At 42.4% G+C, this 23,743-nt stretch overlaps 1 protein-coding gene across 1 annotated transcript in view; it reads left to right on the forward strand.

Annotated features, from left to right (window-relative positions):
• The window catches only part of prdm16 (PR domain containing 16), a 186,077-nt gene that overhangs the window by 153,980 nt on the left and 8,354 nt on the right, over nucleotides 1-23,743 (forward strand). The window contains exons 4-10 of the mRNA XM_083920797.1: nucleotides 9,925-10,065; nucleotides 15,075-15,177; nucleotides 19,060-19,261; nucleotides 19,387-19,552; nucleotides 19,729-19,882; nucleotides 20,482-22,162; nucleotides 22,323-22,410. Of these exons, the coding sequence (XP_083776923.1) occupies nucleotides 9,925-10,065; nucleotides 15,075-15,177; nucleotides 19,060-19,261; nucleotides 19,387-19,552; nucleotides 19,729-19,882; nucleotides 20,482-22,162; nucleotides 22,323-22,410 (2,535 nt within the window). The remainder of the gene's footprint in view (nucleotides 1-9,924; nucleotides 10,066-15,074; nucleotides 15,178-19,059; nucleotides 19,262-19,386; nucleotides 19,553-19,728; nucleotides 19,883-20,481; nucleotides 22,163-22,322; nucleotides 22,411-23,743) is intronic.

The raw sequence follows: 23,743 nt of genomic DNA on the forward strand, positions 1-23,743 counted from the left end.
ATCAATAGAAATATGACTGTAAATGAATCGTTTTTGCCACTGCGTTACCACGTCTCTCGTTCTCTGCTTCTCTCTCCCTCCATCATTCTCCATTGTATCACAAAAGCAAATGTTGTTGAAGGAAGTATTCCTTTATTCGGGTGTTAATAAATAATTGATGGTGTTACAGGCTCTATAAATTTGTACCAAGCACCACTTCCCTATTTGTGTTTGCACAGTTCCAGGAATTGTCCCATTTTGTGTTTCACTTCCGATGTCAGTCGTTAAGAGTGGAGTTCAAGTTGTGTTGGTGTTGAATGCAAGCTTCCTCGCCTCGTTATTTTTTGTCATTATTCTTGGCATGGATGCATTAGACTTGATTGATTTAGTTGCTTTGCTTGAACTCAGGAGGATTTATTTAATATTCCCATAGTATAACCATTATTTGAGAACTTATGAAAGAGAATGCTCTGATTGCTGATATGCATTATCTAACTAAAATGGACAGTCTATGTCTGTAGTCCGATTTTCTTGACAACCGTCTAATCTAATTGACTTGGCAAGATTATTGCCCAAGGAAGAGTACTGTCAACTCTTGAGAGGGGAACCCTACAAACTGTTACACTGCCGAACAGCATGCTGGGTACAGCTCACTCTCCGTCGCTCATCAGAGTATATTCAAGAACAGATGAAGAAAGCGAGACCGGAGAAGTTCTGTTGTAGCAAAGTCAAACATTTCAAGCATCAGTGTTGTAACTTTTAGAAGCAATGCTTTTGTTTCAGGAAATAGCCTGGTCCATAAAATGGTTCTCGTAAGCAATCGGCACATTGCGAACAGGCATGATTTGAATGGACACTGCGCTAGTATGCTTTGAAGTTCCATATTTTAACCTCTTCATTTGTATTTTTTTTTTATTATTGAGTAAATATTTTGTGTTTTTGCTTGTTGGCATGTAAAGACTCTTAGTGTGCAGCCCCAACTTTGGCTCCTGCAACACGCTGACATGAAAAAAATTCAACAGGTTTTTCTTGCAAAGAAGGCCTTTAGACATTGGAAAAAAATCACACAAAAATCTAGACTACACATTTCTGTTTACGTGTGTCCGTGTGTGTGGACTGGAGACATGCCCAGTGGCACCATCAAACATTAGTCTATGTAGCCAATAAACAACTGTGCTTTCCTTCCAGCCAGTACAATGTACAGTACTTACTCTGCCTCCATCTCAGTTAATATTTAGCTATAGTTTACTCACTTTGTTCTCCTCTTGAGCCTGTTAACAATTATTTTAGCATGTGATAAATGTTCTTCGTTGATCGTATGATTTCTTTGACAGAGGCCGGTATGAGAAAATGTTTCCTCAGTCTGGCTCACACTGAGTTCAATGTGTGTGCTCCTGTTTGTCACACACATAAGTCTAGCTGTCAGCCTTCAAACACCACAGACAGAGTGTGTGACCCTGATGTACTGTTCGTATATTTCCCCATTTACCCTGCACCTGCTTTACCATAATGAGCCAATATATATTGCTCACTAATTGCCCTAAATACATATCATAAAGCCCGGCCTGTAAAAGGCTGTCCAACAGTAAAACAGACATGGCATGATGGTAACCTATATATATACACACACACACACATGCACACATGTACACTGAACACATCACACATACATAAAAAACACACATGTACACGGGCAAGAAGCACACACACTTGCACATACACATGAGATGGCATGCACACAAGCACACACACAGACACTCTTGCACACACTCATCCAGCCTTTTAACAAGGGGCTGTAAATAACACAAAGCCATTTCATTAACGAGGTCCAGCCTGAAAACCCACTGCTTCTCTTCTTTTAAAGTGTGCTTACTTCCTGTTTAAAGTTACCCTAACCTGGCAACCCGGCACATGGCAACCTGCTCATTCAGATGATGCTAAAAATAACACTGTAAATATGTATGTAAAATAGAAATGAACACCAGATAAGCCCAGCATCTGTTTCAATCAGATGCAACCCAAATTTCAATTTGAAAATGGTTATTGGTAGCGTAATTGATGTATTGAGGCCTTCTGCTAGGAAAAAAAGAGTAGCAGTGTGAGATAATAAAGAGTTATAATGATGACTGAAGTCATGCGGAGTAACTTAACAGAATAATAAGTCAAAATGTATTACCAAATCAAATTCTGAAATGAAATCATTATCATAAATCACAGACTTAGCCAGGTTTCCCCTCCTGCATGGGAACTGTTTTCCACTCTTCCTTAAAGGGAATAGTTAGACGGGTCAAACTCAACCAAAAATAAAATTTGACTCTACAATGATTATGTGAGTGTGGGAGACAGACACTAGAACTTTTCACATGCTGTTTTCAGTGTGGCACATGCACACTCACCACAAATGATAGCTGTGTGACGGCGACTGTAGAGACGCTGATTTAAGAGAAGCAAGTTGGGTCATTAGTGAGCCGGGCCACATTCTGACACTCACAATGCATGTAGACACACGCACGCACGCACACACACACACACAAAAACACACACACACACACACGCACACACTTCAACCCAGATGGCTTTTACAAGGCCCCAGGCCCTCCCCGGCCTGCCTGCCTGCCTGCCTGGTTTTTAATTATGTCGATGGCTGCCCGGCCCAGATAAAATGGGTAACATTTAACACGCCTTCACTCACCTTCACACACAGCACACACACTACGAACACACACTCCAACACCTTGCACACATATTACTAGTGATACAACTATGGTACAGACACATGCGTTTTTACAGTGGTATTCGCCAAAGACAAGCAGTAAGTATGTGATTTTCAACACAAGGGCCCTCACCTCGATAAAAGGGTGTGTATGTGTGTCTGTCTGTCTGTCTGTCTGTGTGTGTGTGTATGTGTGTGTGTGTGTGTGTGTGTGTGTGTGTGTGTGTGTGTGTGTGTGTGTGTGTGTGTGTGTGTGTGTGTGTGTGTGTGTGTGTGTGTGTGTGTGTGTGTGTGTGTGTGGATTTACAGCCTGTTTCCTCTTTAGCTGTCATTAGACTGCCAGACATGACTACACAGGTGTACTATTACCAGCATCAGTAATTGGCCTTACACTCGCACACACACATACACACACACACACACACACACACACACACACACACATGCTTTATTTTTAAAGGCCTAATCTGCACTCACAGTATGGCTCCTCCTGATGAAGCACTTTGACTCTGCTTCTGATTGTCTTTATTTGGACTCAACATATTTCCTTAAAATATTAAAATATTTGAAATCTTTCGTTTTAATTCAAGGATGTGTGAGTGACAACTAAAGCTGCAATTTAATGATTTCAATGGTTTGATTAGAGTTCAAGTTTGTGTATTAATAAAAGCTGGATTATCAGCACGATTTGATGGGATGTGACTGTTAAAGTTTGTATGCCTTCTCACATTTCAGCTGCTCGAAGAACATATTTGAATAATATTTGAATTTAATTTGACTTTAGCTGCTCAAACAAATTATTGGCTTCTACATTTGACAGTTACTTTTGGTGCGATAGTTTGCAGGTGGTTTTGGTGTATTTTTCTGCATTGTGTATTTACAGTTCAAAAGTCAGGAATGATGAGATGTGGTGACACAAAGAGAAGAAAGAACGCTTACAGTATCAAGTGAAGGACTCTCATGGCTGGGAATATTTGGATAAGGACAATGAATGAGTCACGCTTGACAAATTCTGTCAACTTTACCATCAGAGCAGTGCTCACAAGAGCACATTTCCCTGGATTGATAAATGTTACACTCATAGTTCAATTAACTGAAATTAACGGAAGCTTTATCAGAGAATGCATCAACTGTCCGCACCGGTTTTGGTGTGTAGTTTATTCATATCAATTTTGCATTTAGTTTTTTTGCCATTGTGAAACAATGTGTGTATAGGGTGCATGCTGCTTACTTTTACGGTCATATAAGGGTCAGCAAGATTTGTAGTTTTTGAAATCATGTTCAATATATGAATATAAAAAAACATTTCAAAGATAATAATTAATAAAACAATGTCTGTGATAGAAACTGTTTTTACACATTTTATATATATTTCTACAACATCACTAAGGTTACACAAAGTGAGTTTTTGTTGACGTCTGAGATTCAAAGCACACCACTTTGAGTCTTTTTGTAACCTCATTGTAAAAATAATTTGCGTACAAATTTCTTTTAGACATTTTCTACACATGCACAAACTTGAATTCCTCCCATTTTTTTCAAAGATTTACTCACAGGCTTTGAAATGGTTTCTAAACATACTTTCAGAAGCTCAATATCTCAATTTTTTATCCTCTTCATGTACTCACAAACACCCAACATGTATGAATAATTCAGAATAAGATACTGTCATGTGTGTTCATCTTTCGTCCTTCATCTTACTCTTCATCCTATTGGGTTTCACTGCCTCCCCACATCATCTTCAGCCAGAACCCATTGAAGTTAATTCAATATGAACACGCTCTTTCTCTCTCTTTTTCTGTCTTTTATTCTCGGCCGTTTTCCTTCCTGCTCTAAGAGGGGGTTTACTGACAGGACCCCTTGTGTGCCTGTCCACCTCTCACCTCCACACACACACACACACACACACACACACATACACACACGCAAATGTGGACAGACACACACTCATTTAGACTGTTGAGTGATGTAGCAGGGTAGGGTCATCTCTGCAGGCCCCCATCCATCACACATAGGCACATGCACACACACATACATGTGAATGTGCTCACACACATCGGAGGCTATGGGGTTCTGTACTCTGTCAGTCGCTTTATTAGTCTGCCTGTGTGTGTGTGTGTGTGTGTGTGTGTGTGTGTGTGTGTGTGTGTGTGTTTGTGTGTGAGTGTGTGTGAGTGTGTGTGTGCGTGCATATTAAGGGACCTCCCAACTGGAAACAGACCCTTTTCCAGAAAGGATACACACTCTCACACACCCTTCTTTATTTCTTGTTAGTTGTCCTGCACCTTAATTTGCAACACCTCTAACAACCAGCTCCGCAGCCCACTTCACAGCCACTCAATCTGTCACTGTCACTGCTCTGTTTCCATGACTGGCCCTCTCGTCAGGCTAAAACCGATCGTGTGTGTGTGTGTGTGTGTGTGTGTGTGTGTGTGTGTGTGTGTGTGTGTGTGTGTGTGTGTGTGTGTGTGTGTGTGTGTACAGCTGCAGTGAAGGGAGGGAAGTTTAATTTCCACTTCTGCTCTTCTACCTGCAGTGATTTCATTCCTGACTGCCCCCTAGCTGCTCCAAGGAGAAGTACCTGCATCCTCCTCTCTTTGTATTCCTCTCTACTTGCCTGCTGTACATTATCACATATTCTTGATCTAGACGGATTAAAACCTAGATCCATATTGAAAGGCAATCCGTCCCTTGTTCTTTGCTTGTTCTGTTTGAAACAACCTTCTTTTCATTTTTCAGCCACTTCCCCAGGACATGAGTAAGAGTCAGCCTTCCCCACAGTGACACTTTCCTGTTTTCCACAGGCAGACAAACCTTCAAAGCACAGAAATCTTTAAGCAAACTTTTGTTGAAAGAGATATGTGAAAAGATGTGAGCCTGTGGATGTTCTCATTAGTCCAGGTCATCGTTATCCCCAAAGCAAGTTCAGTCAAAAGCAACTGGACTTAGTTATTTGTCTAGGATGACGTTTCACCTTTCATCCAAGAGGCTTCATCAGTTCATGTACGCATCTGACCAGGCTGGGACTGGGACAATTGCTTTGGGGATGAAAAGATGTGAAAAAGGCAAAGCAATATCACTTATCACTACTGATAACTGATTTCTAAATCGGCTGAAGCCTGTCCTGTATAAAAAACAAACCATTGTCTAATCCCCAACGTGGAAAACATGTATAGACAAGTCAGAATGAAGTTTCTACATTTTTAGAGTTTAGAAGCACATATACATGCAAGCTAGGGTGTGTTCACACATTGAAACACGGGACTGTGTAACAAAGCATTAAGATCACAGTTCATAAAAATATTCCCTCAGAGACGCACAATAACCCAGCAGTTATGTCTCACATGCTGTAAGTCTACTTCTATCTCCATCTCACATCAAATTCACAATCACCCATGCGCTCCGAGCTGTCATTTCCATTTTCTGCCCTCCGTCAAACAGAAAATAATATGTACCTTGTCACCAACGTCTACCCATACACGCAACTTTCCTCTACTAATTCAGCCCTGCACGCCGCACACATCCGTCAGATATAACTGGCGGAGGAGAGGGCATGCCGAGACATCCATTAAAGGTTCCTAGCTGTCAAAGGTTCCCCTTTGTGTTGTGAGGAGCGATATAAGTGTCGTGCTCTTATCAGAGCTTCCTGTGGAGTTTGCTCTGCATCCTGTCCACTCAGAGCCGCTTCTCTTTCACTGAAGTCTCATTGTGTCTTTGCGCGCATGCATGTGTTGGTGTGTGTGTGTGCGTGCGTGCGTGCCTGCGTGTGTGTGTCTCTTTTATGTGAGTCTATTTCTGATGCTGTTTAATCAAATAAAAACCATAGGTCAAGGGACAGTATGCCTACATATTATAAGAGTGACAGTTGAATTCTTTTTACTGGCGTTAAAGGATAATTATCTTCAATTATTACGACTTTGACGTTTGTACTCGCTGAATTTAGCCACGTTATCTAAACCACTTTATTCGGAGGTAAAACCAAAAGTGAACACCCCTGAAATGATGACAATAATCTCTTACTACACAAGAAAACGCATGCTCCAAGCTAAAGCAAGGTCAGTGAGTCCAAGTTGAACCAAGAAATTGATTTCTCAACTGTGATGGAGGTTTACAATGGGCAGTTTTGCTGGTGTTTATTGCCCTATGAAATGTATTTTTAGCAATTTTGCTGCATTCTCAGATTAACAATGTTGCTTTTACTGATAGGAATGATTACCAAGACTACAAACAAAAATCATCATTATGAATAAGCCTAATGATCATTATGAATATTATATTCCATTTCTGCAAGTAGAGCTCTCTAAATCCTACACTCTGCTCCTTTAAAACAGAAATACCCTTTAATCGTGGAGAGGGAGGAGGCTGTGGGACATGGTAGATCAGTAAACTGACTTAGGGAGTAAAGTTGGAAGTATATCACTGAGGAGCCCAAATGACCAGAATGTCATATCTGACCAGGATGAGTGAGATTAAGATGTTTTTCGTTACAATAGCTGATATAAAATGTTCTTGAAAATATCAAAAGAGCATTCCTGATATCTTTAGGATCACAGTCTAGCCTCTGATCTGAAGGAAGAGAAAAAACTTTGAGCTGCCTGGTTTTGTGGTGTTTCGTTAAAGCCCTTTCGCACGTGGAGCTGATGATTTCCACCCGGGTCCTCCTCCCCCCGTGACGTAGGGAGGGGGGAAAATGAAAAAGAAAGGTAAATAAACAAACAATCAGCCGTGGGCTTGTTCTGGCGCTCCTTCTCTGTTGCACCTCATTTGAAGCCTTATAAATCAGGCTTCCACTCGGAGACAGGGTGTTAGCAGGCCTCCCAGACAACACACACACACACACACACACACACACACACATGTGCGCTTACAAAAACGCACAGACACAGGTCTGCAGCTCATTAAGCCTGTGATCAGACCCTGGGGTGTGTGTGCATAGAACGGGGGGGCTCTGTGTGTATGAACACTTCCATGCCCAATATGTAGGCATGACAGTATTCATATGTGTGTGTGTCAGTCTGTCCCCACCCACCTTCCCACTCCTAAAAAAAAAATAATCCCATCTTGACTCCACCTGGATTTCAGATTTACTCCATGTATTAATAAAATATGTACGATACCTGTTGGGGCTCCCCGGCAGCGCCGTGACAAGTGCACCCTGACTCCTGTGCCTGCAGAAAAGGATATTGGGTGGAGTAGTAGGTGTGTAAGAGGGGTATGCCTGGTTAGTTTTCAGTGACTGTTTTCACACATAAAATAAAGGCCTGGACTCGATCAAGCCGAGTGCTTAAGTTGCAAACTGGAAGCAGAGGAGGCAGTAGCTGTAGATGTGGGGAATGAGTCATTTTTTATTTAGAAGCCCTTTTATTTGTAGATATGGAAATGATTAGTCAATTAATTGCTTAGTTGATAGAGAAAAATAATCATCAAATATTTTTTAATAATCAATTGATTTGCTGAAATAACAAACTTCTGTTTTGAGCCTCTCAGATGAAGTGGGGATTTCCTCATTTTTTTTTGTTTTATATCAAATTATTCGCAATATCTTTGGATTTTGGTATTTTTTGCTATTTTCACACATTTTATAGAACAAACGATGAATCGATTCATCTATAAAATAATCAATAATATCATATATATTAATGAAAATAACTCTTGCAGCACAAAATGAATTTGCTTCTGAGTATCTCAGTGTGAATAACAGAAAACACATAACAGGAACTGATTTGTACAAACAATCTATTTTCCCATTCTCACAATCAGCAAAGACATTCAACAGTAGCCTCCGTTTTTATTTCAGGCTTGCAGAACAGGGTTTTAAAACAGAGGTTACAGTTTTGATTATTTTTAGCAAAGGCACTAACAGGAATTGTTATTCTAAAGCGGGGACATTTAGTGAGTGAGTGAAACTCGCACCTTGGCTCAAAAGTAGAAACATTTCTGTTATCTCAAGCTGTTAACTAAGTGCTCATGCATTTGCCTGAAACGGTTTCCGTATTTTTTAAACGAACAAGCACTTGGCAGTTCTTCCACACCTCCAACCAGACCTTTACATATTTACTCACCAAACTTGGCACCTGCACCTCCACCCACGAAAATACACCTTCTGCATGCGCTCACCCAGACAACAAGAACATGACCATTCACACTTTACGAGCTGGGAAAAAATACGAACAGGCCTTTAGAAAAGCAGCCAGTTAGAGAGGTTCACGAACTTTGCACATCTAAAAACGTCAAATGGTTTGTTGGTTCTTCTCCATCACACCTCGATTTCCTTCAGCAGACATTTGACTGTGATTAGGAGCACGGAGAGTCAAGCTAGAGGTCAACTCTGAACTCAGGCTGGGCTGATTGGGAGTTGTAATTAGAGGAGTTGCTCTGTCTCAGGCCAGTTCTCCCTTGAGGATTCGCACTGGCTCAGTATCACATGCAGCGCTGGGGCGAAATTGGAGCTTCACCCTTAGCTTGGTGGAGAGGGTGGGCTAAGGGGTTTCAGCCAATCTGCCCCCAGATTCACAGAACCACCGAACTCAACCACATACACACATACCGATACAAACAAATGCGCTCAAGTGAGCCAGGAGCAGAAAGAAACATTTCTGGCCTTTACAACATATGCAGTCTCTGTTTTGTCTCATAAATGCCTGAATCGTTATCTGATGTCCTTCTATTGTTCTTTTGCCAAATTCGAGGACATTCTCATTCACAATCATTCAAAATATGTCATAATTTACAGTTTTGAACATAATGAGATCCCCCCCTTTTTTTTTTTTTACATGTATACATAAAGCATTGTTACTCCACAATAAGCCCCTCTCCTCTCTTCATCCTTTACCTACCTCCATCCTCCTACATTCTCTGTGAAAAGCGGGTAACATGAAACCCGCTCTTCGACTCTCAGGGGGGCATTGGGGTTACAAAGGGTGATCAATATGTGCCAGAGAAAGTCTTTAGACTAGTGAAAGAAGCCACAGTTTGTCTACTCCCTCCTCCTGTCTCCTCCTTTCCCTCTTTCCTCTTCTTGTTGTTAGGATTGACAAGGTTAGGTGGCCCTAACACCCACTGTCATGTTGCCTCTGTGTGTTTTAAAGCAGACTGACATCCAACTCCTGGCACAGCTGTTGCATTTTTAACTGGCCACAACTTCTTGGAAAGTGATTTGGTAGTTGACGATAGCCTGTTGTTTTGAGTTTTGCCCTTTTAATAATCACATCCAACCTGTTGCTCTCCAACAGGTGGTGGACGACATGGGCAACGTCAAGTTTGCGCTGGACACGGGGCCGGACGCCACCAGCAACAGCTGGCTCAAGTACGTCCGCTCCGCCCCGTCATTTGAGGAGCAGAACCTTGCCGCCTGTCACCTCACGGGAGACCAGGTGAGTGATATGACAGAGATGTCCTGGTTGGATTTGTGCTCACGATATAAAAGAAACAGCACCATTTGTTCAGCAAGCTGTACTTGTTTTCCTTCCGCTAAGAGTGGTCACTGTGTTGATCTGTGTGAATCTGTGCATGCATGTGTGTGTGTGTGTGTGTGTGTGTGTGTGTGTGTGTGTGTGTGTGTGTGTGTGTGTGTGTGTGTGTGTGTGTGTGTGTGTGTGTGTGTGTGTGTGTCTGTTTACCATTGTGGTAGCAAAATGTGTGCGTTGGTATAATGACCAAGGAATGTCTCTATTGTGTGTCTGTGGCTGGGCCAGTTGCCAGTGCTGTTAGGAAATGACCCATGTAAAGAGGCTGAAGAATAGCCTCACACTCCTCAGTCCCATAATAATCATTACCCGAGGCACAGTCTTCTTCTGTGGAGGCAGCAGTTTCTCTCCCTTTTTGCTTTCTATATCCCATCCTCTCTCTCTCTCTCTCTCCCTCTGAAGAAACATGGGTATGGCATTGGATACTTTTTGGAAAGATGCCCAGCCAGTGCCCATAAAACCCCAACTGCTTAACTAGGCCCTAACCCCAACCCATGTGTGCCACAACATACTTCTGCAATATATTAGCATATTCATGTTTCTTTTTATGCTTAAGGGGCTGGCATCTTGTTTGCTTTGCTTACTCTTCTCTGTTAATGAAATACCAGCAATGTAACTTTGCCATTTCTTGACACACATTTAGTTTGGACTATTAGGATAGCTCACGTGTACTGGAATGTACAAAAAGAAACTCATTCAAAGGACCAATGACAAGGAAAGCTCAAAACAAAGACAAAGAATCAAACCTTAAAAAAACAGGATGGAGGTATGACAGTAGCCAAATGCATCCATATGACTTGGCCTGTGTGTTGCCACATTCCTGTCACTCCACTCTTATTTGTTTCCTAATCCCTGCCTACATGGCTCTTTCCCCCTCCTGTCTCGGTCTCTATCCGCCTGTTCCTTGCTGTCTTTGTCTCCTTTCTCTGTCCTCACGTCTTGATCTGCCACCTGTCACTCTGTCACACCAAGGAGACAGGCTAGTGTGTCCATTTAAGCTTCAGACATTAAGCCTGACCGGTAGAGAGAAAGGGGGCTCGGACCAAGTGAGAGAGGGAACACACAGGGGCCTCCGAGATTGACAAGCACCAATTGGCTGGCAACACCAACCCGCCTAATCCTTTTAAGATTTTCACATCACTGCCCCCTGCCACTGCCACACAATGTCAAAGAAAGAATCAGGGCACTGCCGAAAATTGCGGAGAATTATCAGACCCATAGAGGCCACGTGCACGATTGTTTTGTGATGTGTTTTGCAGTTGTTTGTACTTAGCGTACAGCTTTGCTTTTGTTTGCCTGACCAGTTGCTTGGTGTAGTGGCTCACAGGTATGACCCTATCATTTATTTACTAACACCACACACACACAGCCACTCTGCTAAAATGTATAATTTAACAGACTATTCAGTGATTTTTCTTCTGTTTTTTGTATCAGCATGCACAATGCATGAGTTTATGGAAATATGTGCACACAGGGCAAATTCAAATACGGGCAGTAACCTTTTAAAAAGCAAGTGGATAATTTATTTGTTATTTGTTTGTCATTAATGATGTAGGATGAACAAATGTGTGCAAGGCCATGCATAATTTAGATATTTATGGTCATGCAATAATTTCGCATTGTTTTATATATTTGTCTCCACGTACATCAGGTAACATCAATGTGCTGTTGGGTTTTCTGAACATTTCTGAAGAGACAAATGTGTGTCTGTTTCAGAAAGATGTACTAATGCTTTGTGTAGGCATCTGCATTTCTGTTCTTCTCAATCAGTCCTCAAGCAAATGCACACACACACGCACCCTCCTGCAATGCAATATTCAGGCACCTTAAATGATGGCCTAACAAAACAAGTGTGTGTGTGTGTGTGTGTGTGTGTGTGTGTGTGTGTGTGTGTGTGTGTGTGTGTGTGTGTGTGTGTGTGTGTGTGTGTGTGTGTGTGTGTGTGTGTGTGTGTGTGTGTGTGTGTGTGTGTGTGTGTGTGTGTGTGTGTGTGTGTGTGTGTGGGGATGAGGAAGGTGGGGATTGAAGTCAAGATGAACCTTGACGACCTTCTTGTCAGTCCTTCATCCTTTATGTTTTGGAGTGGAAGCCTTTCCAATGCTGTTTGATCTGCCCTTCTACCCTGAGATGGATCCATCAATATATAGACACTTGTGTGTGTGTCCGTGTGTCCGTGTGTGTGCCCGTGTGTCCGTGTGTGTGTGTGTGTGTGTGTGTGTGTGTGTGTGTGTGTGTGTGTGTGTTTGTGTGTGTGTGCGCGTCTGTGTGTGTCTGTGAGAGAGAGAGAGAGACTAAAATGGGGGATTATTGCGGCCCTACGGCTGGCATTGATCGATGAGGAATCTGTCCCCTGAACACTGGACAGAGATGGGCAGAGGTCAAGTCAGGTCTTATGTGCAGGCCTTACTGTAGAACACACACACACACACACACACACGCACACACACACACATACACGCACACACACAGACACACACACACACAGACACAGACACACACACACACACACACACACACACACACACTCAAGCAAAAAGATTAATAGTGTCAAAATGCTTCAGACACTAGAAATATTAATTAGGAATGTAATTAAAATGTCCTAATTTATCAAAAGTCTATTCATTAGAAATAATATTTGCTGATTATGTTCTAATCTATAATACTGTCATAATACAAATTAAGGTGTGTCATTAATATCACTAATGAAGCTGTTTTACAATATTTAAAATAAATACTTATTAAGATATATTCTTTAAAATGTGGAATTACTTAAATTTGATATTGCGGTGCTGTTCATCCTGTATCATATATTCAAGTGTTTTTGATGCACATTTTCGTGTTTCCCGTTTTGAACGTTTGTTTCTTTGTTTTCGCCGCTACAAATATAAATAAAAGCTATTGAAGAACAATCTAACAATTATAAAATTAAGTACTAATAATGAATGATTTGAAAATAATTGTTTTATGAGAGAAAAGAGGCTTTAAGCCATCAAAATATCATATTTAAACGTCCCAGTATGAATGACTCTTCTCACCCCAAATAAATCCAAACTTGACCTCAGAGAGGAAAGAATTGCTCCCATCTTCAGTGCAGCCATGTTTAGGCCAGGGCGGAAGAAAGTGAAGGAAATAATCTTCCTGAATTATTAATTCAACTGAAATAACATTAATCAGCAATAGTCCTATTGATACATTTTCTGTGCAAATCGTGCTGGCGCGCGTGCATTTCCCCCCGTGCGTTTAAGAGTGATAGAGTGCAAGTCTGTCAGGCTGCTTTATCCATTATTTACATCAATAATAGATTTATCAAGCGGCAAAAGCGGCGGCTGGGATCGGAGATGCGGGGAGGGGTCTCCGGCGCAGATCCCTCAATCCTTTTGGCTGGAGATAAGACGAGGAGGAGTGGCCGACGGGTAACCGAGAGAGCACCGAGGGGCAAAAGGGAATCACTAATGAGAGAGAGAGAGAGTCAGAAAGAGAGAGAGAAAGAAAGAGAGAGAGAGACTCATCATCATCATCAAAGACGCGCTCAGTGACTAGATTAGAGAGTAGCGCAGCAGAGGAGCGTCGGGCTTCATCCAGCCAGAGCGAGCGATCACCGACCGTCTGCAGCGTGCCTGGCCGCTCCGCGACCTCCTCGCCCCGTCCCAGTCCGCTACAGCGCGGCGCTCCCACTCCGGTAGACCTACTATGGGTTGTGTCGCCAACTCCACCGGGACTGAAGTGCTACTGCAGCTGGAGGCTCTCCGCAGCGCCGCGCAACTTTCTCAACTATTCCGACTCACGGAGAAAAGAAAGGTCAGGTGGAGAGGCTGCCACAGCCGCAGTGTGTTAGCCTGTTGTTGTAATGGGTAAAATAGTATTAATAAGAATTATATAGCTGATATTTCCATAGATTTTAGGCCTTTGCTCCTTGTCTTGGAAGTTAGTTTTGTGTGTGTGTGTGTGTGTGTGTGTGTGTGTGTGTGTGTGTGTGTGTGTGTGTGTGTGTGTGTGTGTGTGTATGCGCGCTTTGCATCGTTCGGTTGGTGCAGAGCGCCCCCATGTGTTCTGAGATCACAGATTGTGCACGGTGCGGTTTGAAGTGGTTGTTGCTGTGGTTTATTGGCCTGCATGAAGCTGTGATATTTTTTTTATTGGAAAATTAGAGCTACACGTTAATGGTGATCTAGTTTAATGGTTTTTATTTTTTTTTTTCTCTTGACTATATCTGTGTGTGTGTGTGTTAGTTGGGTTCACCATTTTCTAGACGTGGATAGAGACGTGATAAGGCCTCGGCTCTGAACGGCCTCGAATATTGCTATTATTCCTGATTCCTTAGTTTTTTTTTGTCTTTATTTCTATCAAAATTACTCATTATCTAGCAGTAATTTATGCCGGATCACATAAGTTTAATTGCTTCAATCAAATGCATAGTTGTGTGCAGTTAAAGACCCAAACATTTCCCGGTTTGCTGCAGCTGTAAATGAAAAACGCACCACAGCAGCTGAGCTGTTTGATGTTTATTTTCGTTTCGCTCACCACTTTTCTTTCAGACTATTTAGACTCATAACAGCAGTATTTGTATCGTCTGGATCTTTCAGCAGACTTGTTTCTTTTTTGTTTTATTTCAAGTGAAATGGATTCTTTTCGTTTTGTTCATGTCATGAACTTCAATACAATAAATACATTAAATTGTAGCCTACAAATAAACAGTGAAATTATGCTAATACAATAACTCTGCAGTCCGTATAATGTATCATATTTTAGACGTGCGTGGTGTTTTATTTTCTTAATAACAACCATATTAATATGCTAATATCATCAGTCTCAGCAGTAGGCCTTCATTTAACTGCGATAATAAATATGTTGGGGTCCAGACTTATTAATTCCATCTTGACCTTAAGTTAAAGTCTCTCTCTTTCTCTCTCTCTCAGATTTATTATAAAGCTGTCCGGGACATTGACGCAGGGGAGGAGCTCCTAGTGTATATGAAGGACGGCATTTTCCCCGAGGGATCCATGGCACCCAACCTACAAGGTAAGATTAATGCGCGTCATTAGCGCACATTTTAAACAAACTCCAGCCTGCATCCTGTGCTGCTTTCGCGGTCAACACACCCCACAGCCACGCTCATGTGATCGGGGGAAAAGACACCACCTCTCCCTCCAAGGTTTCTTTTCCTCAAGAAATGTGAATTATTCGAACCATAAATTTCCAGGATGGAATTAAATCCCGCATTAAAGCATCTGGTTGAAGCCGTTTTTGGACCTGTCATTAAGAATAGGCCTGCCAATGATGAAGGCTACTCGTAAGAGTCTGGTCCGAATTGTGCGCAATGTAATGGGCCTCTTTGCCTGGAATACTGTATTAGGGCGTCAATTGGCACTGAATGAGTAGAAATGTTCTGCTAACGGAAAGCCAGGATCAGACAGAAATTATTAGGAAGTCATATCCTTAAGAACACTTCATATGGGAACACTCAGAACCTTTTAGCTGAGAGTGTGGGATTCTATTTACCGCATTTCAGCTTACTTCTAATAATAATAAGGTTAAACATATATATTAATATACTAATGTTATTTTTATTATTAAATCGAACAATTGTAGGCTACTCTCGGACTGTCCCCCGATATTCAGCCAAAGCGATTTTAGAAATTTTAGTGGCCATCTCTTTTTCTTTCTTTTTTTAGTGACCATCTGATATATTCTCAGATTTCCCCTGGGAATCGGGCTGTGTTCCCAGTTAAAAAAAAGTCGCTGTTTTTACCTGTTAATAATAATAATAACAACAATAATAATAATAATAATAATAATAATAATAATAGTAGTAATAACACAAGTGACACTTGTGATCAAGTATAGTTAAAAAACAAAGAAACCTTATGAAGCAGCTTGATTCTTTTATATTTTTTTTATTAATTCATCTTTAAGTCCATGTTTTTATTTGGATGTGTTAAAATTACAGTTGATGTTGAAAAAAAATAAATCCTTGGATGGGGTCGGATAAAATAAACAATATATCCTATAATATCTATCTAGTATCTATCTATTTATCTATCTGCCAAAAAAAAATGTGTATTTAAGTTTGAACACTAAATCTGCAAGATCCTGTGTTAAATGCTCCGCCACACCTTGCTGTACACTGATGTCTGTAGACTGGCTCACATTTCAAAGTGCATCATGTTGTTGCTCTCACCCGCTGCCTTCCCTCTGAGTGGGTAACCTGATTCACTGTACTCACTACCTTTCAACCGTACCTCTATATGTCAGACTGAATATATCCAATATTTTATCTCATGATCTAACTTGGACAGCTGTTCACTGTCGATCTGGGCTTTTCTTTCAAAGTTCACTTAAGCGGAAAAGGGGCCGTAGTTCCGTTGTATTTCTTTAAACATCTTGGTCTTATTGTGGTGAAGTGCTGTTGTCAGGTAACATTGTTTTGTTGTGTTTCCAGTCTTTCTGGAACCACGGATGAAAAAACAAAATCTGATTACGCTTACTTGTCATTGACTATAAAATGGTGAAGGGAGAACGAGATGTTCGTGAGATGTTGTGCAGTTCACCACTCTTTCCTGCATGATGCACAGTTCATGCACAGATCTCCATGCCAAAGGAACAGGAGGAAACGGGAGCTCAAAGCAAGCTTGATTATTGAAGAGAAGCAGATTGGCATGTTGTGGAAGTGCGTCAAAGATGGAAAAGACTTGTACATGATTTGTTTAATTCCTCCGTGCGTATGTATGTGAAATATAAAGAGAGGGAGGCAGACAGAGAGAAAAGAGAGACACTCCACCTGCCAGAATGTGTGTGTCAGAGCCAAAGTATTTGGCTGTTGTGTGTTGGTGTGAGAGAGGGATGGAGGCAGACAGAAAAAAATACATCTAACAGTCCGTCCACTGTTTGAAGATGTTTATTTGTGAGTGAGAGAGACAGGAAACCTGAAAGAGAGGAGGACAAAGACAGACAGTCCGCCTGCTGTAGGGATGAGATCTGTTTTGTGTGTTGTGTATGTATGTATGTGAGAAAGAAAGGTAGGAGGGCTGACTGGGCGCTTGGCAGTGCAGCCCTGCTCTTTGTGCCTGGCTTATCGGAGAAGGAATTTGGAGTAGAGGACTTGAGGAGTCCCCTGAGACCTCACCCATGCTCCCAGATTATCTGCTAAACTGCACATAATTGTGCTTCCCTTCGTCTCCCAGAGAGCTATTAGTCTCCCCTTTATAACCCCCTCCCCCCACCCAACCCACCCAGACCAGACTAACTGAAAAAAACACAGGCATAAGCACCTTTATTTATGTATCCTCAATGAAATGCATGTGCACACCTGGGTGTCCGTGCAGAGACCTTCTCAACACCAACATTCCTGTTGCAAGAGGGGCTTGAGAGCGCTTTCATCAAACACTTTTCAAATTCCACAAAATTGGTTGAAGTTGCGTATGAACCAACATATTTTCCCTCCAAACAACATGTTCCACTCTTAAAGGCTACATACAAAAGTATCTGAGCGTTGAGATGTTTGCAAATGTTAACCAACTCTAAAACACTCACCGAGTCGCTCTCCATGAAATATGTTCACACTGGTGTCAAAGTGAGCAAGTTAGTTTAGCATTTGAGCTCAGTGTAATGGCCCATTGACCAGAAGGTCATTTATCCTTCTCCCCAAGGTTAGACACATTGATGTTGCTACACTAATGCCCTTTTAATGTGCCCAAGAAGCTCCAGCTGGATAAACGGTCACATGCCGTAGAAAGCAGGTGAGCTATGCACTGTAAGTCATTTTGGATAAACTCATTTAGTGCAACTTGAAATGATGGATTGGTGCACATGGTGTGTTGGGACACCTGGGGGGTGGGGGGCAAACGTTGCTGCTTGGGTCATGGCAGAGAGTATGGCAGGTTGGCGCTGAAATCACCATGGGGTTGGCGCCACTGTGCCCCTGCTTACCTCGGTTCCTTGTGGCTTATTCTTTTTGGAAAATGTTCAAATGCACACTCACACACACTCTCACACACACAAACATTAATGCCCGTGTACAAAGACACTCCACTGGGCTTTCCCCTGATCTGTTGAACTTGGCGTCTGACTCAGGAACTTGCTATTGAAAAAGCTGGCCCGACTTTTATGTATTTGACCTTGGTGGTGAGAAGTATTGTAAAGGTTATCAACATGGAAGGGGAAGGCCAGCCCCTATTGTTTCCCCTGTGAGCAATTACACCCACAGTCTTAAGCAGACACTTGCTTTAACAAGCAATTCAGTGTGTTAATGAAGACTACATTTCACTGCTAATTGATTTCTATTTTATGTGAATGTCAATTTCAAGATTGTTGCTTTTACCATTTAAATGGGAGTCTGTTTAGGTGTAACTAACACCCAGATAGGTAATAGATTTTCCTTCTTGTTTAGTAGTATCAACAGTTTTTATATCCAACTGGACGCTTGGCTCTGCATCTTTAGGGAGATGCAACCTACAGGAGTTGGTAGATTCATTGTGTCTTTGTGCATGGTATGTTGGTTTTGTCTTGATTGCCATTTAAAGTCATTTTAGTATACATTAAAAGTCAGTGAACACAATTAAATGTGTTTGAATTGTCTCACTTGCTGCTTATAGGATTAAACATATTTTTGTCCTGCTCCTAATGACAAAATTGGAGAATGTTAGTCCAAGTTTTGATTTTATCTTTATGAGCACTTTTTTGTTCAGTTTTTTTTTTTAATAAGATATTTTATAGGATGATATAGAAGTTCTATTTTAAAAAAGAATGGTGGAGCTGGACAAGAGGAATAAATGAGGAATTTTGTACTTTTTGTCCTAATTTCAAACGTTATTAGGTGGATTTCAATGGATGTTATATATTTCAGGTAAGCTTAATTATGCAATGGCTAAATGAATCTGTGTGTGTGTGTGTGTGTGTGTTCAGACGAGCAGATGTATCGCTGTGAAGACTGTGATGAGCTGTTCTCCTCGACACTTGAGCTGCGGCGGCACCAGAAGTATTCTTGCTCCAGTACCGGCTCCATCTTTGACACACTGAGGGATGACTTCAAACAGGAACGTGAGGACAGTGACGAGCCTGTCCACGAGTGTAAAGACTGTGAGAAGATCTTCCCAAATGAGTACAGGTACACAGACATGTGACAGCACTTTCTGATACATTTTGGTACTCATAAAGTTATACACGTTCAACACATACATGTCCATTTATGCTGTGGGTTGCGACTGATGGTCTCGTGCTCTCCTTATCAAGTCTTGGCCAACACATGATAGTCCATACAGAAGAGAGGGAGTACAAGTGTGACCAGTGCCCCAAAGCCTTCAACTGGAAGTCCAACCTCATCCGTCACCAGATGTCACATGACAGTGGCAAGCGCTTTGAGTGTGAAAACTGTGATAAGGTACAGCATACCCGGCACGTAAGTTGTGCACAGGACACACAGGCTTTATCTGATTTAGAAATTCTGCTGGTCTTATTTTTTAGGCTTCATTCATAATGACTCTGGACATACATTTAGTAATTCTGAACATAATATTACCTGCATTGTTAATCATGGCATATATTGTTTGTTTATGCGCTTATTTCAAATTTCAGGTGTTCACAGATCCCAGCAACCTTCAGCGCCACATCCGCTCCCAGCACGTGGGGGCACGCGCTCACACATGTCCTGAGTGTGGCAAGACCTTTGCCACCTCGTCAGGCCTCAAGCAGCATAAGCACATCCACAGCAGTGTCAAACCCTTTATCTGTAAGTGAGAGCTTTGGAAGTTAATGACCGCCATATTCTTAACAGTCCATTTATCATTCACCTGTTTTCTTTCCACCTCATCTACTTCTCTGTCACACTGCAGTTTTTTTCTCCATGTACACAATTTTTTTGGTCCTATTTACATCTGAATCAAGCATACAGGCCCAGGGATCATATTTGTATTGCGATTAACTTGATCTTACCTGTTAATGAACGCTCCTTTTGTTTCCAGCAAATGCGAAGACATGTATTTTAGATTAGCTTGGATTACTATAATGATAATTTAATAATCATTTTCATTAATATATCAGAGACCTATATTTATGCTCTCTTTAATGTTATTAAATACATGTGTATTTTATATTCTTTCTGGTATACTGTATATTCAGTTATTATTGTAAAACACATACAATGTTTATACAGCATACCAGGAAAGGTTTTGCAGTTTCAATTTGTAGAATGAGTAGTTGGTTTGAGCCATAGAAAACTGTCCCTTCCTTTTCCAGAGCTATTTCATCAACAATTAGAGTTCAGTTCATGTGTTTGTTGCTTGATTTGGTATACAAAGTTAGAGACAGTGTTAAAATGGGTTTAACCAGGCCCTGATGGGCTGCGTCTTTTTGTTCCCCCAGGCGAGGTGTGCCACAAATCCTATACCCAGTTCTCCAACCTCTGCCGCCACAAGCGTATGCATGCTGACTGCCGCACCCAGATAAAGTGTAAGGACTGTGGGCAGTTGTTCAGCACTACCTCCTCCCTCAACAAGCATCGACGCTTCTGCGAGGGCAAAAACCATTATGGCTCTCCAGCAGGGATGTTCAACCCTGGCATCCCCATGAGCTCTAGCCCCATCATGGCCAAGGCCAAGTCCCTCCATCCCCACCTTTCAGGTTTAAATCAGTCTGGTTTAGGCTTCACTGACTACTTTCCTTCCCGACCTCACCCTCACGCTGGCTTGCCCTTCTCTCCAGGACCCCATGGATTCCCATCCCTCCCTCATGGTTTCCCAGGTATCTTCTCCCCATCACTGTATCCGCGACCACCTTTATTGCCTGCTAGCCCATTGCTAAAGAGCCCGCTGGGTGGTGGCAGTCAGGAGGTTAAACTGCCTCGGAGTCCCCTAGATGCCCCTCCACTGTCCCTGGTTAATTCCACAAACAGCAATGGGAGTAACAGTTTGAGTCAGCTGGAAGACAAAGAAAAAGAGAACAAACTGGACTTGTCTTCTGGAGAAGCCAAGCCAAAATCTAAGATGGCAGACATGTCTGACGGTAGTGACCTTGAAGATGTTAATACCACAAGTGGGACAGATTTGGACACCACCACAGGTACTGCCTCAGGTGATGGTTCTGACTTGGAGAGTGATGGAGAGAGTGAGCGTGAGCGGAGTGGTAAAAGAAGGAAGCTGTCTGGGGCCATATCAAGTCAAGAAGGCCACCAGTTAGAAGACACAAACAGGGCACTAATGTCAACCCTGTCTAGTTCTGGGAACTTTGCTATCGATCGTCCCTTCCTCTCTTCCGCATCATCCCAGCACTCCTTCTTCCCTCCGCCTGATGAGCAAGCCCTTCCGCCCACACATACAAATGCCAATGCAGCCACCACAGATTCCATTAAAGCCATCGCCTCTATTGCTGAGAAATATTTTGGTCCAGGTTTGATTGGTCTCCATCAGGAGAAGAAGATGGGTCCATTGCCCTACCATTCCATGTTTCCTTTCCAGTTTCTGCCCAACTTCCACAACTCCCTCTATCCCTTCAGTGCTGATAGAGGTGCCCTCAATCCTAGCATGTTCTTTAAGGCAGAGCCCAAATCACCTCGCGAGCAACTGCACAAGATGGTTTCTGGTGCCCCAGGAGCTCCTACTACCACAGGGGAGTCCCCATTTGATCTCACCCTAAAGCCCAAGGAGACCAAGTTAGCTCCTCCCACCCCAACAAACCCTTCAAACCCCAACAGTAGTACTGGGAGCAGTAGTGGACCTTTAGCAATATCTAGCGGTGAAGAACAGCCATTGGACCTCAGCATTGGCGGTCGGAGCAGAGGTGGTCATAATGGTGTGGCAGCTGAGCCCCAAAATAGAAAGAACCACATCTTTGGAATTGGAAAGGGGGTCTCCATTAAGGACGAAACACCAGCTGGGTTTCCACATCCCCATTCCCAGTTACACCAATCCTCCATCGCCCAGCACCAACACCAGCAGCTCAAGGCACAGCCACACCAGCCACCACCCCTTCACTACGCCAAGCCCTCAGCATTCTTCATGGACCCCATATACAGGTATTTCAGCCCCGATTAGAACAGAAACAGCTATTTCTACATGAGCAACCTTAAAGCTTTTATGTTCACACGAGGTAGAGGTCGGTGTTTAGTGTGTGGTTGGTGGTTGTAGATGAACTCTGACCTTGGTACGTAACCCTCTGCCTTGTTGTTGGTCCAGCAGGGTGGAGAAGAGGAAGCTACTCGACCCTGTAGGAGCTCTGAAGGAGAAATTCCTCAGGCCCTCTCCACCACTCTTCCATCCACAGGTAAGCTTACAGCACAGACACATTTCAAATCTACGAAAGCACTTGGTTTAATCTTAGGTAGAAACAGCAAATTGTGCATGCATGTTGAACAAGATCTACAGCAAGGGGATACCAAACAGGGGAATTGACCTCCAGGTATTGCATTCAGGTTGATTATTCCCAGATGCAATCGACTATTATTTTCAAACCTTGTATTATGTGAAAATCCCTCATTCCTGCCTCCCACGCTACTGCAACCTGAATTGATAGGGCCCTATGCACCATCATTCCACAGTGTTGATGTTATTTTCTCAAGGGTTCTGTATGATTTCTTCCTTTGTTTACTGAGTGGCGCCTGTGTACCTCGTCACTTCTACCTTTTTCAGAAGACACAGTCTGTTATCGCAGCCCCTTTGATAATCAGTCACATTGTTTGACTGTCCCCAGACCCTCCCTACCTCTACAAATCTTGATTACAAGGAATGATAGTATTAATAAAAGAGAGAATAATAACCGTTTGAATTGTAACAAACTGCTTCTCTTGGCCATGCTAATCTTAGCTGTGGCATTGTTTCATGTACTGGGAGCCCACAGGCCAGCTAATAACTCAACCGCCTCCAAGTTTTTTTTCTCTGGGGCTGGCTGGCTGGCTAGATAATAGCACCGTGTCCATCAAGGACATCCTGTGTTTGTCTCCAGGAGAATGGGGGGCTCTCGTTGGGGAAATGGTTTAATCTGACCTGGAAATCTGTGTTCTCTATCAACTGTGACTTTGCAAAACACTCATTTGACGCATAAGCAGACAGATACCTTTACACATGAACATGCATTTTCATATGACATTACACATATGTGTGTACTTTACAAATGAATATAATACAGTAGCTAACATGGTCATGTAATTTAGAAGCAAAATTAGATTCATCCCATCCTCATAACATTGTATTATAGGCATCATCTAATAATTGATCAATATCTCCAGGATGAAGTTTTCACAGGCTCTATGTAAAAACTTCTCATATCTGAGTATCAGCTGTGATCCTCCCAGTGATCCAAACACAATGCCACCTCTAATTCAGTCTCATGACGGAATCAGCCCGCTCCCCCTCCACCCGTTCTCAGACTGCGAATAAACACATCGAGGCGGAGTGTCTGTCTCTGTCTCTCCTGTCCCGTATTCACTAAAAAAGGAAGGATGTAAGCTGTTTTTGGCAAATAAACTCCTACATAACTGGCCCCCTTTGTTCACAACCTTCTAGAGGCGGGAAAGGGGCTATCAGTTGGGGGTATCTCAAACTATATTGTACAGCTCCATTCGGGGCTCTTGAATGCATCATTAAGCCAGTTTGCTGGC

Source organism: Echiichthys vipera, assembly GCF_963691815.1.
Source record: "Echiichthys vipera genome assembly, chromosome: 9".
Taxonomy (NCBI): domain Eukaryota; kingdom Metazoa; phylum Chordata; class Actinopteri; order Perciformes; family Trachinidae; genus Echiichthys; species Echiichthys vipera.